The sequence below is a fragment of the Periplaneta americana genome, chromosome 1, assembly GCF_040183065.1.
Source record: "Periplaneta americana isolate PAMFEO1 chromosome 1, P.americana_PAMFEO1_priV1, whole genome shotgun sequence".
Classification (NCBI taxonomy): Eukaryota; Metazoa; Arthropoda; class Insecta; order Blattodea; family Blattidae; genus Periplaneta; species Periplaneta americana.
This window is the reverse complement of record NC_091117.1, coordinates 64,614,357-64,629,447: the sequence shown is the minus strand read 5'-3', so window position 1 is coordinate 64,629,447 and position 15,091 is coordinate 64,614,357. Positions and strand designations below refer to the sequence as shown.

The window sequence follows — 15,091 nt, the reverse complement described above, 5'->3', positions numbered from 1 at the left end:
CACATTTTAGGTAAATAAATATGATTTTAGGTAAAATGTTACAAGGTATCAGTACAAGAAAAGCCTAAAGTACATTTCATATAATTACTCAAAAACCCTGGGTGATAGAAAAATTTTGAAAACAGATCTGAAATCATCAGGAAAAATGGTACAAGAATCACCTATTCTTTATCTTTTAACAAAAAAGATGTTTAATTTTGTTGACCGGTGTAATGTAATATTATAATAAACTCACTTCACTATATTTACCATTCCTAAATGTTTATTTATTATTATTATTATTATTATTATTATTATTATTATTACTATTATTATTATTATTATTATATTTAATCTTTTCACTTGTTTACTAAACTGTTAACAAGTTATTAATCTGGTTACTCCTTAACTAATAGCTTTTCTAGAGTTAAGATTCTCTCACATTATAATCTCTCTTCAACCAGTTCTTTTATATTTTTCCCCGTCTAATTTTGACTCTGAACAGAAATTTATCGTAGTTCTTAAAAGCTTATTAGTATTTAACGGCCCACTTAGGTTTGTGAAGGCTATTTTCTCGTTTATCTTCAACAATTTATTATCTATTCCGCTAATTCTGAGGTCTATGGTCACTGTGCATTTTAAGAGTATATGTTTGCATCTTCCAAACACCCACATAGGGGACAAATATCTTCACCCACATTACCTCTTCTATTTTTGAGTCTCCAAATACTTAATCTCCATCAGGCTAATCCTACTCTCACTTCTCCTGTGTTTAATCTGACATACTCTTCCTGTTCCCAGAAAGTTTTCATTTCTGTATAATATCTTAATGAATCCAGCTTCGTTACATTACTAAAAATCTCCTTACAGAATAATATGCAATATTAGAGATGCCAATTATAAAGGGTTAATAATAGAACTAGTAAATAAATAATGAATAACAAATCAAAATATAGAATAAGTATGGAACAGTAGGATTGATCCAGTAATAAGAGAGTAGCCTATACAGGTTGTGATAATGGAGTAGATTAAGGCGCGTAGTGCAAAGAAGTGTTATTGTATTGAATATTAATGGTGGCACCACAGTCTAGTATATACAGTCACTTAGCTCTATACGTAGTAAATATGCATCCATAGATAGTTGCCAACCACTAGGATCGCTACCATCGCCTCATCACAGACAATGCGAAATAGTACCTGCACAGTCTATTGTTTCTAGTACCTTCACAACTCAAGTTCGTGACTGTCTACACTAGACTGTGGTGGCACATGATGAATGTGATGTCCACCATTACATGTAAAGAAGTGTTGTGACGCAATATATATCATATCATGTGCTTGTGAGTAATTTTGTACATGTATTTTATAATTAATTGATGAACTAGTGGACTTACTCGTGTTAAATATGAAATATCTGTCCGGCTTACAGTTGTTTCAGTGCTTCACGCACCATCATCAGAGCCTACTAGATCGCGGCGTCATCTCGAACTTCTCTGCCTGTTAGGAGGGTGTGTTTTGTTGTTGGAAGGTGTTGAATTGTGGAGTCGAATAGTGTGTGTGTACTGAAATTGATCTGTGTGTTGAGGATTTGATCGGGGTGTGTTTTAGTGTGTTTGTATAATTCGTATTGTTCTAGTGAGTTGAGTTTTTGGTTCTTGGGTTGTGTGTGTAGGATTTCCATGTCCGTATTTATGTTATTGTATGTATGGTTAGTATTGGTTATGTGATCGGCGTATGTAGATGTATTGTGTCCTCTGGTTATAGCTTTAATGTGTTCTTTGTAGCGTGTTTGGAATGATCTGCCTGTCTGTCCTATGTAGAACTTGTCGCAACTATTACATTTGAGTTTGTATACACCTGTGTGGTCGTATTTATTTGTTTGTGTTTTTTGTGTGTTGAGATGTCTTTGTAGTGTGTTTTCTGTTCTGTATGTTATGTTGTATTTCTGTTTCCTGAATGAAGATGCGATCTTATGTGTGCTTTTGTTTTCATATTTAACACGAGTAAGTCCACTAGTTCATCAATTAATTATATTCAAGTGTTAAAAGTGGTGTACGCAAGATTCAAAATGGATGTATTTTATGTTCGATATGAAACATTTTGAACATGTAGTTTGTATGTAAATGACATTTCTTACATGGTCCAACTAAATATAACGTTTATAGTTAATCCCAATAATTTTTAGGTCCAATTAGACTGTACCCTTTTTCTCTTGGTCGAACTTGAAGATCCCTATTTAGAAATATCCTCTATCAAAATATATTACTGTTTTCTGGAATAATTAATGAAATAATAACTTATTTACAATTTTACATATAAATAACAGTATTTAACTCTTAACTTGTAATCACTCCACTTGCTGATTGCAGCCACTGGCAGAAGTAATAGACCAACTCACACTGGTGCAGAATCGCCCGACGACCTCCAGGACGTGCTTGACGATGGCCTAGACGCTCTGCTGGATGAGTACGATGCTCTGGACAGGGGATTCAAACGCAGAGAACGACTTGATGTAAAGAAACCTGGACCTTATTTCAGCACAAACAACTACGCCTTCCAGCATCATCCAATCTCGGACGACCACAGCAGTAAGCAGGCAAGTATTGCTGTCACACTGAGCTGAAGGATTCCTCTTACACAAAATAGCCTCTGAGACATTTATCATCGTCAAAGCATTTGTGGAGAAAGCTTCATTTTTTTAATACTATATCATATCATATACTTATTTATTTACTTACTTACATACTTACTTACTTATTTATTTACTTACTTACTTACTTACTTACTTACTTACTTACTTACTTACTTACTGGCTTTTAAGGAACCCGGAGGTTCATTGCCGCCCTCACATAAGTCCGCCATTGGTCCCTATCCTGAGCAAGATTAATCCATTCTCTATCATCATATCTCACCTTCCTAAAATCCATTTTAATATTATCTTCCCATCTATGTCTCGGCCTCCCCAAAGGTCTTTTTCCCTCCGGCCTCCCAACTAACACTCTATATGCATTTCTGGATTCGCCCATACGTGCTACATGTCCTACCCATCTCAAACGTCTGGATTTAATGTTCCTAATTATGTCAGGTGAAGAATACAATGCGTGCAGTTCTGTGTTGTGTAACTTTCTCCATTCTCCTGTATCTTCATCCCTCTTAGCCCCAAATATTTTCCTAAGCACCTTATTCTCAAACACCCTTAACCTATGTTCCTCTCTTAAAGTGAGAGTCCAAGTTTCACAACCATAAAGAACAACCGGTACTATAACTGTTTTATAAATTCTAACTTTCAGATTTTTTGACAACAGACTGGATGATAGAAACTTCTCAACCGAATAATAACAGGCATTTCTCATATTTATTCTGCGTTTAATTTCCTCCCGAGTAACATTTATATTTGTTACTGTTGCTCCCAGGTATTTGAATTTTTCCACCTCTTCAAAGGATAAATTTCAAATTTGTATATTTCCATTTCGTACAATATTCTCGTCACGAGACATAATCATATAGGCCTACTTAGTCTTTTCGGGATTTACTAATACTATATATAGTCCACGCCTGTGGAGTAACGGTTAGCACGTCTAGCCGCGAAACCAGGTGGCCCGGGTTCGTTTCCCGGTCGGGACAAGTTACCTGGTTGAGGTTTTTTTCCGGGGTTTTCCCTCAACCCAATACGAGCAAATGCTGGGTAACTTACGGTGTTGGACCCCGGACTCATTTCACCGGCATTATCACCATCTCATTCAGACGCTAAATAACCAAAGCTGTTAATAAAGCGTCGTAAAATAACCTACTAAAATAAAAAAAAATAAAAAAACTAATACTATATCATAATATATTTCCATTATTTTCATATTGCCGGCGTATCATTGTTTTATAGACATAAAATTAGTCCTGTAAATTACTGAATTACATTACATACTCACACTCACATTTGCACACATTCACTCCAAATCTTACTCTCTCTCTCTCTCATTGTCACTCATTCACTCACTTACTCGCGTCTATACTTTTTTGTTGCATTAAAATTTTAAGCGACACCATTTCTTTTTAGATTTTCCCTAGCTTTACTTGTAACTATGTAATGGAATTTTGAACATTTAATGTTTAAAAATTATTAGCTGAATTAATTGTTTCCATGATTCCTCTCGACTCAAGTATCGCGGATGTAGATTGCACGATGAATTTTCACACGGAAAGGATCCCAATAACATTCTTCATAGAGCGAACAAATAAAACCCCCACGATGATGATGATGATGATGGTGATGATGATGATGATGATGAGGAGGAGGAGGAAGAGGGGGACACCATTTCTTTGTAGATTTTCCCTTGCTTTACCTGTAACACATTCATTCATTCATTCATTCATTCATACTGTTCTGCCCAAGGGCAGGTCCTTCACTGCAAACCCAGCATTCTCCAGTCTTTCCTATTTTCTGCCTTCCTCTTTGTCTCCGGATATGATCCATATATCTTAATGTCGTCCATCACCTGATATCTTCTTCTGCCCCGAAATCACAGTGACCCAAACAATTCCTTTTCCTCTTCCTGATCAATTTCAGCATCATTCTTTCTTCACCCACTCTTTCCAAAACAGCTTCATTTCTTATTCTTTCCAGTATCCACATTTCAAATGTTTCTAGTCGCCTCTCGTCACTTCTACGTAATATCATGCTTCTGCTCCATACAATGCCACACTCCACATAAAGCACTTCGTTAGTCTCTTCCTTAGTTATTTTTCCAGAGGTCCGCAGAAGATGCTCCTTTTCCTATTAAAAGCTTCCTTTGCTATTGCTATCCTCCTTTTGATTTCTTGGCAGCAGCCCATGTTACTGCTTATAGTACACCCCAAGTATTTGAAGCTGTTCACTTGCTCTACTGCCTCATTTAGAATTCGCAAATTTATATCTTCTTTACTTTTCTTCCTATGACCATGATATATGTTGTTGTTGGCATTTATCTTCATTCCATACTGCTCACAGCTGTCATATAGCTCCTGTAGCATATCCATTAGTACCATCTCCTCTTCTGCTAACGTCATATCATCAGCAAATCTTATGCACGTTTTTAAATATCTTAAATGTAGAAAAACTTCTAATATTCGTATTCAAAACTAGACTATCTTTTCGATTTATTAGTTTAAAAGTAATGTGTATAGTGTTCATACATTTTTCAAATAACACAAAACATGGAACAATATCTACTGTTATTTTTTAATATCCAAAACGGTATTCTTCCTGACAATGTTGTTATAAAAGCACCCATTCTCTTCTATGTGTAATGCAAAAGGAAATTGCAAACTGTTCTGTCCTTTGGCAAACGTGTACCCGTGTCAGATCTAATACATGAAAGTCTAAAAATCGATTTCCTTAAATATATAAAGACAATACAAAACCCAGACAAAGCCGGGTACTTTAAACTAGTTTAACAATAAAATTTTCAGAACAGATTTAAAGATCTTGGAATTTTTTTGACAGTTAGCTTATTTTTACAAGCATGTAGCTTACTATTATGCATACAATGATGCAATTCAAATGTAGGGTCTAATGCGGCCAATAACTTACTCTTTCTCTACGATTGACACATTCTTAATACTTCACATTAGTTAGATCGAAAGTTAAATATGCTTCTCTAGTCTGAAATTCTGTTACAACTTACTCTGTTAAATAGAAAGTATTCAACGAAAATGCATATCGTGTTCGTACATATTTTTGCTCAGTGACTCCGATATTATGAGAAAATTGTCATGAATTCAAGTGTCACATTTTATATTCCTAACGCTAAGAACTTGATTCCCAATCCTTATTCAAGGTCCTTAAAATTATATATCCTGTGAATCTTTCATAAACAACATTAGCTTTCGTATATTATATAGAGGGAACCCAAGAGTTGGAACTCAGAGACAATTCTGTTCGACATCGAGGTTGTATCCGCTGTGGCTTAGTGGATAAAGCATCAGCACGTAGAGCTGAAAACCCGGGTTCAAATCCCGGCGCCGGAGGGAATTTTTCTCCGTTCCATTACTCTATCATCGTATTAGCTTTCGTGTTCATATGTTCTCGAACTTTTCTACAACAGGAATTCTAAAAAAATGTTTGCCACAATATTATTATTCTCTTTAATATTTTTGTATTAGGCCTATTGCAACGTATAATTGGCTAATCACTGTGGATAATAATAGTAATAATAATAATAATAATAATAATAATAATAATAATAATAATAATTTTACTTGAAGCAAGTAAAGAGATAGGTTTGGAAGTAAATCCCGAAAAGACAAAGTATATGATTGTGTCTCATGACCAGAACATTGTACGAAATGGAAATATAAAAATTGTAAATTTATCCTTAGAAGAGGTGGAAAAATTCAAATATCTTGGAGCAGTAGTAACAAATATAAATGACACTCGGGAGAAAATTAAACGCAGAATAAATATGGGCAATGCCTGTTATTATTCGGTTGAGAACCTTTTGTCATCCAGTCTGTTCTCAAAACAACTGAAAGTTAGAATTTTTAAAACAGTTATATTAGCGGTTGTTCTGTATGGTTGTGAAGATTGGACTCTCACTTTGAGAGAGGAACAGAGGCTGAGGGTGTTCGAGAATAAGGTACTTAGCAAAATATTTGAGGCTAAGGATGACATTACAGGAGAATGGAGAAAGTTACACAACGCAGAACTTGAAGCATTGTATTCTTCACCTGACATAATTAGGAACATTAAATTCAGACGTTTGAGATGGGCAGGGCGTGTAGCACGTATGGGAAAATCCAGAAATGCATATAGAGTGTTAGTTGGGAGGCCGGAGGAAAAAGACCTATGGGGAGGCCGAAACGTAGATGGAAGGATAATATTAAAATGTATTTGAAGGAGATGGGATATGATGGTAGAGACTGGATTAATTTTACTCAGAATAGGGCATATGTGTGGGCGGAAATGAATTTCTGGGTTCTCTAGAAGCCACAAGTAATAATAATAATAATAATAATAATAATAATAATAATAATAATAATAATAATAATAATAATAATAATAATAATAGTAAAAGTTATCATAATCAGTTTTAATACTGGTGATATTAGTTCCCAGGGCGTGAGGTAACGTCATAATAAAGGCTTGACTTTGCAAAGCGAAGAGGTAGTGGGTTTGATTCCCGATGGAATCATGGATTTTCTCCATTGATCTAATCCTTCTGGCTGTACTATGGTCCTAGATATTAAAACTCTCAAACTTTTCCACAGCAGACAATATCCAGATTCATCCACTTTTACAGTAGTTAATATGAGTCATTTAATTATAAACTTAGGAGCAAGATAATTAATGTCAAATGTTTGCCATAATATGATCATTTTCAGTATAATTTTTGTATTACTATAACTCTTGTGCTATCCTATTACGGCATGTTATTGGCTAATCGCTGTTCACCTAAACATTAATAATAATAATAATAATTATTATTATTATTATTATTATTATTATTATAGCAAAAAATAAAAGTTATCATAAACATAATCATTGTTTTTTATTTGGTTATTTAACGACTCTTTATCAACTTCTCGGTTATCTAGCTTCGATGGAGTTAGTGATAGCGAATTGATATTTGGCGAGATAAGGCTGAGGACTCGCCATAAATTACCTGACATTTGCCTTACGGTTGGAGAAAACCTCGTAAAAAACCCAACGAGTAATCAGCCCAAACAGGAATCGAACCCGTGCCCGAGCGCAACTCTGGCAAGCGCCTTAGACAACTGAGCTACTCCGTTGGCTATAATTATTGTTAATACTGGTGATATTAGTTATTGCAATTAATGCATAACGCTGCAAAGTGGAATGATCGCGGGATCGATTTCCGAAAGTGATCATGGGATTTCTACTTTAATCTAATCTCTCTGGCAGTACTCTAGCCCTGGGGTTTACACATTCTCTAACAGAAATGAGTACCGGGGTTGTTTCCGTGGGGGGGGGTGAGGGGGTTAAGGCGGCCGTCACGTAGGACTGACAACTCTTACTCTCAAATGACTTTTAGAGAATTCGGAAGTTCATGCCATCGGTCCCTATCCTGAGCAAGATTAATCCAGTCCCTAGCATCACAGCCCACCGCCCAAAAACCATTTTAATATTCAAATCAAGATTTCAGGTATAACTCCCTGTAAAGTTGATTTGAATAATTTCGAGGGAAAAATTGTTCCGGAGCCGAGTATCGAACCCGGGACCTTTGGTTTAACGTACCAACGCTCTACCATTGAGCTACTCGGGAACTCTTAACCGACACCGACACAATCTTTCCCTCTATATCCACAGACCTCAAAGTGGGCTGACAACCGTCAAGTAACCAACTTCGAGTGCACACTAACTCTGTGTGACTTAAATTGTGGTTTTCTGTTCACGAACTATCCTTCCATCTACGTCTCGGCTTCCCCAAAGCTCTTTTCCCTCAGGTCTTCCAACTAAAATTCTAGACCTATATGCATTTATGGATTCACCCATACGTGCTAAATGCTCTCCCTATCTCAAACGTCTGGACTTAATGTTCGTAATTATGTTGATCTTGCTCAGGATAGGAACCTATGGCGGGCTTATGTGAGGGCGGCAATGAACCTCCGGGTTCTCTAAAAGCCATAAGTAAGTAAGTACTCGTAATTATATTAGGTGAAGGATAGAATGCGTGCAGTTCTGCATTAAGTAACTTTCTCCATTCTCCTGTAACTTTATCTCTCTTAATCCAAATATTGTCCTAAGCATCTTATTCTCGAATACCCTTCACCTCTGTTCCTCTCTCAAAGTGAAAGTCCAAGTTTCACAACCATACAGAACAACCGATATTGTAACTGCTTTATAAATAGTAACTTTCAATTTTTTTGAAAGACTGGATGATAAAAGCTTCTCAACATAATAATAACAGGCATTTCCCAATATATATTTTGCGTTTAATTTCCCCTCGAATGTCATTTATATTTGTTGCTGTTGCTCCTAGATATTTGAATTTTTCCACCTTTTTCAAAGGATAAATTACCTGTTTTATATTACCGTTTCGTACTATGTTATGGTCACGAGGAAATAGTTTGCATCTTCAAAATGATTATATAATTTAATTTAAAAAAAGGACTATTGAAACGAGTCACTACGTACTTATTTCAGAAGAAGATTAGTACTGTGTATGTGTCTGTTTGTACCACAGGTTAAACTTCATCCAAATTTCGGAGAAAATTAATTAATTTATTTATTTATTGATTGATTTATTTATTTATTTATTTACTCATTTATTTACTTACTTATTTATTTATTTACTCATTTATTTATTTACTCATTTATATATATATATATATATATATATATATATATTTATTTATTTATTTATTTATTTATTTATTTACTTATTTACTGGTAGAGTTAAGGCCATGAGGCCTTCTTTTCCACACTACCAGAAGTGAAATGCATAATGAAACAATGACAAAAATAGTAAAGTCATACTTAAATATAAATATCATTTTCATACACATTAACAAGTTTACACGGGCTATAATGAAATATTAACTGAACATGATACATAATTAAGTATTTACAATTCATATCCTAATTCTACTTTATGATAGGCCTAAATTACAATTTATATGCACAGAATAACCTCTAAAAATCGGCTAACACTCACAAATCAATTTCATGAAAAAGTATGTAATTCTTAATTTAAATTGATTAACCGTTCGGCGATGCCTGACATGACTTGTGACTTACAAAGACAGAACTTTGAATAAAAAACTATATCTACTACATTTACCCATCTATGACTATGGTACCCGTAGTTTTACATTATTCAAAGAACATCCCAAAATACATTCTCTGAAAATTTGTGATTTCTAGCTATTCTTATGTTGGATCATTAACCCATCAAATTTCAGCTATCTAATTTTTCTTATTACACTTGCTCCTTTTTATTCTAAATGCAATATCATTTCTCATAAGCTTTTGTAGATTTGAAGATCATTAAGACTACATTATGTTTATTCTGCAGATTGCGAACGCTGCTGGCGACACTACTGCCAATGAACACGGTGAGTACATAATGTTTGATTCTTTATGAATTCACAATTTTATATAAGTGTCGGTAACTCGGCCTGTAATTATTGTTATTGTTTTCTGAATAGCAGCACTATTATAGTATATAACGCTAAAAATGTTGTAATTGCAATTTATGTAACAAATAACAGGAAAATTTAGAAAAAAAGGGACAGAATCGAGTTTTTTTTTTCTATTTCTGAGATTCTGTTGTAAGTACTTAACAATCATGTACTGCATGTCATTCATTCATTCATTCATTCATTCATTCATTCATTCATTCATTCATTTTATTCCATAGATCTTACATGAGCAATGAAGCTTTAAGATGTGGAACATGTCATTTTCTTGTACGGCCGTAATTTTGTCCTCAAAACATAAATTGCATGATAATATTTTGCAATTTAAAATACTGAATTTTGTTTCTTAAATACATGGGTCATTCAAAAATTAATGGCAACATTTGAATTAAAGTATTCTGAGAGACATTCTTGCGTCTTGCAATCTGAATTTTAATGAAGCATCTTTGCTCGTATTTGCTAAACATTTTAGATCACTACAGATAACCAGAGCTGCGATTTCTTTAACCAAAACATTGAAAATAAGTTAGTGGTGTCTAGACTATAGCTGCAGTCTGACATATAGAGTTACGAGCGTACACTAGCAACCAGAACACTATATCAAAGGAAGTCCTTCCGTGAAGGTTTGTTTTCCTTACTCAGTTACATGGACATTTAATTTGTTACGAGCACAAGTTCTAGTCAGAACGTAGTCTTACGTTGTTCAGAAATATGCCGAAAATAAGAAAACACAACATTCAACAAATCGGAATATGTATGATAAGACTTTCTTGTGTTAAATTCTAACGTACCTTGTTTACATGTTTCGACCTATTTATAGGTCATCTTCATAAATAGGTCGAAACATGTAAACAAGGTACGTTAGAATTTAACACAAGAAAGTCTTGTCATACATATTCCGAAGTGATACAGTGTTAAAAGTTGTGTAATCAAGATGTATATTCAACAAATATTGGTAAACGAATTTGGCTGTGAGTACTTTTGTGTGAAAGGATATAATATATTTTGTAAAGTATGTAATGTGTAAATAAGAGCGCAAAAAGAAATAAATTTCGTTCATCACATTGTAATTCAAAAAGACATAGTGAACATACGAAAATTCATGTTAAAGCACAACAGGAAGAACTTCCGTCCACTTCACGGTGTACAAGTACTTTTGATACAATCAGAATGTATATTGTAATTTATTGTCATAAAGATCAGTGAACCATATACTGGTATTTGTTATGGATAGAAGTACATTTTATTTATGTATGTCAAATTATATTTTGTTATTCATAGAAATGTGTTGTATTTATGCATTTTATTTTATTACTTTTCAAAGTTAAATGAAGATTACTGTGTTAAATTCCAGTGTAAATGTTGCTCAATAATGAAAAATTTAGTACACATGAAAACTTTGTTCCATTGACCTGCTAGAAGATTCTTCACCCGATTGTATACACGCGAGACTGCTTGCGAATGGGATCGTAAAGGTATTCTCTGTCTCTTTCTTTCCTCTAGAAACATAGTCGCTGCGTCGTTTACAGCGCCGCGCAGGTTAAAGGAATCTCAGCTCTGCAGATAACACTCTACAGATTAAACTCTCTACAAATATCCTATCAATGAGATTATTGTCTTCAAACTCACAGATAACACACATCAGATGCTCCTCTTTCTCACTGTTATCAGCTTACGTTAATTACCGCCTAGATATACAGACATTATTGCCATTCATTATCGCATGACCCTTTTAATTAATGTTTTCAGTGGTCTTTACGTGTTGATGCTATGACATTACATACCTTGATATTATTTTATCGCATGAATAAAGTTGCTCAAGTTTACCCGTTTCATTTCTTTTTGGCAAATTAATACACTAGTGTAGTACTTCGGGTATTTTTCCTGAAAACATCTGTAAGAATTACTATTATTAATAGGGACCGTATTCTGTCCCAGGGCGTACGGAGATAGGGTTAGCTGTTTATAGACTATATTGGTGTGACGTTATATTCGACGCTTGACACAGGTACTATCAGGGAACACTTGCATTTTGCTTGTGTTGCAGTTGATGTTCTGTTCATGATTAAAACTAGGCCTCGAAGACTGTTGAAAACGCATTCTAGTGATAAAGTTTGGTACTACGGAGATCTTTCCTACAATTTAAATTATTTGTTCATTTATTTATTTTATTTATTTTTACTGGTACTGGCAAAGTTAGGGCCATAAGGCTTTCTCTTCCACTCAACCAGTATAAAAATGCATTATCAAATAGGCTACATTTAACATCAATACAGAAAACAATGGAATAATAATACTAATTATTATTATTATTATTATTATTATTATTATTATTATTATTATTATTATTATTATTATAGTAAGAGAAAAATGTAGATGTGTTTAATTACATGTAATTCTAAGAGTTAAATAATTATAATTTAGCGTTAAATAAGATAATTTGGATCCAAGGAATGATTAACATAATGAAGGAAAATTGAAAAATTGTTATATTAAAAATAAATATTCTGTAAAAGTGATATTTTAAAAAATAGATATTATTCTAGAGACTTCTGAAAGTAGTCAATGTCGACAGCCCTTTACACTATGTACACTAAAGCACTAAAGTACACTGTTTTCACTATTTACAGTATCATAAAGAATGAAGGCGTATATTGATGAAACATTATTTACACTATTGTGCACAATTTACAAAATAAGTAGGCTATAGTATTATGAAATAAAATACATTGCATTACAATACACAACATTGTACATCAACTTAATACTGTAAATAATGTTTGATCAATGTGGACCTACATTCTTTATTATAGTGTAAATAGTAAAATAGTATGTTGTAGCGTACATAGTGTAAATAATTTAAATTTCAAATAGTGTAATTGTTAAAGTGGTCCATGTTTTATTCTGCCCCACTTGACGAAACAAGAGTTGCGTGAGCCATCAGTCAAGTACTTCACTTGCTAGATCACATGGGTCGTCTACTTAAAAACTCCAGTAATACTTAATTTTGTCGCCTCCTGGGACAAAGTACGGTCCCTAATTATTACATCAATTACATCACGACAAGTGCATAAGATTTGCTGATATGGCGTCGTTAGCAGAAGAGGAGACGATACTAAGGGATATCCTACTCGAGCTAAATGACAGCTATTAGCAGTATGGGATGAATATAAATGCAAACAAGACGAAGATCATGGTTGTCGGAAGAAAAATAAAGACGGTAAATTTGCGAAGTCTAAATTAGGCAGTAGAGCATGTGAACAGCTTCAAATACTTGGGATGTACTATAAGCAGTAACATGAGCTGCAGCCATTAAGTCAAAAGGAGGATAGCAATGACAAAGGAAGCTTTTAATAGAAAAAGGAGCATCTTCTGCGGATCTCTGGAAAAAGAATTAAGGAAGAGACTAGTGAAGTGCTTTGTGTGGAGTGTGACATTGTATGGGGCAGAAACATGGACATTACGACGAAGTGAAGAGAAACGAAAAGAATCATTTGAAATGTGGATATGAAGAAGACTGGAGTGTGTGAAGTGGACAGGCGGAATATTTTATTTATTTATTTATTTATTTATTTATTTATTTATTTATTTATTTATTTATTTATTTATTTATTCACTCACTCACTCATTTATTTATTTATTTATTTATTTATTTATTTATTTATTTATTTATTTATTTATTCACTCACTCATTCACTCACTCACTCATTTATTTATTTATTTATTTATTTATTCACTCATTCATTCACTCATTCATTCATTCACTCACTCATTTATTTATTTATTTATTTATTTATTCACTCATTCATTCACTCATTCACTCATTCATTCACTCACTCACTCACTCATTTATTTATTTATTTATTCACTCATTCATTCACTCACTGACTCACTCATTCATTTATTTATTTATTTATTCATTTATTTATTTATTTATATTAGTTCACAAAAGTACATTAACGTAATAAATTACAATTAACATATACACGAATAGTAATTATACACGATAAATATACAGTTAATACCTCATTTTCCATCATATATCTACAGTATTTCAATTTATGTTGACTTTAACTTGCACTTACTACAGACGGAATAAGAAATGAAGTTGTGTTGGAAAGTGTGGGCGAAGAAAGAATGATGCTGAAACTAACCAGAAAGAGAAAAAGGAATAACTGGTTGGGTCACTGGCTGAGAAGAAATTGCCTACTGAAGGATGCACTGGAAGGAATGGTGAACAGGAGGAGAGTTCGGGCAGAAGAAGATATTAGATGATAGACGACATTAAGATATATGGATCATATGCGGAGACTAAGAGGAAGGCAGAAAATAGGTAAGTTTGGAGAATGCTGTGTTTGCTGTGAAAGACCTGCCAATGCAGAACACTTAAGTTTATGTATGTATAACCGCGTACATAGATAACAAAAAAAAAACTGGGGATTCGTGGAATCTCTGTAAATGCCTGAAACGTTTATGCTGTTCTTGATTGTTTTTGTGGTATTGTAAGGATGTTTGGGAACCTGAAATAAAATTGTGATATTAGTTTTCATTGCTGTCTTTATAAACTCAGCTTTTAAATTAAAAAAAACAGACTTCACGTTAATTACTCCCTATTTGCTTCCTCATTTCTTAGGAAACTAGTCTCGAAACAACAGTGCAATGATAGCCGAAATGATTCGCACATCGATATGACGCCAACGAATTATTTGAAATTGTAATTAATAATATGTAATTAACGGAGAACTGGATTAATTTCGAAATTAAAACCAAAGTTAAGTACTTTAGAATTAAATGTTAAATTAATTGTGTCTGTATTTCATTTATTCATTCACAGTGTTTTGCCCAAGGGCAGGTCTTTCACTGCATTCTCCAGTCTTTCCTATTTTTTGCCTTTATCTTAGTCTTTGCATATGATTCATAATATCTTAATGTCGTCTATCATCTGATACCTTCTTCTACCCCGAACTCTTCTCCCGTTCAC

The 15,091-nt window shown here is 33.7% G+C and overlaps 1 protein-coding gene across 2 annotated transcripts in view; it reads left to right on the top strand.

The window, feature by feature from the left end:
* IA-2 (tyrosine phosphatase IA-2) overlaps positions 1-15,091 on the top strand; it is an 842,823-nt gene that overhangs the window by 595,961 nt on the left and 231,771 nt on the right. For both annotated transcript variants that reach the window (XM_069821417.1, XM_069821408.1), the window contains exons 8-9: positions 2,349-2,575; positions 9,987-10,026. In XM_069821417.1, coding sequence (XP_069677518.1) covers positions 2,349-2,575; positions 9,987-10,026 — 267 coding nt within the window. The remainder of the gene's footprint in view (positions 1-2,348; positions 2,576-9,986; positions 10,027-15,091) is intronic.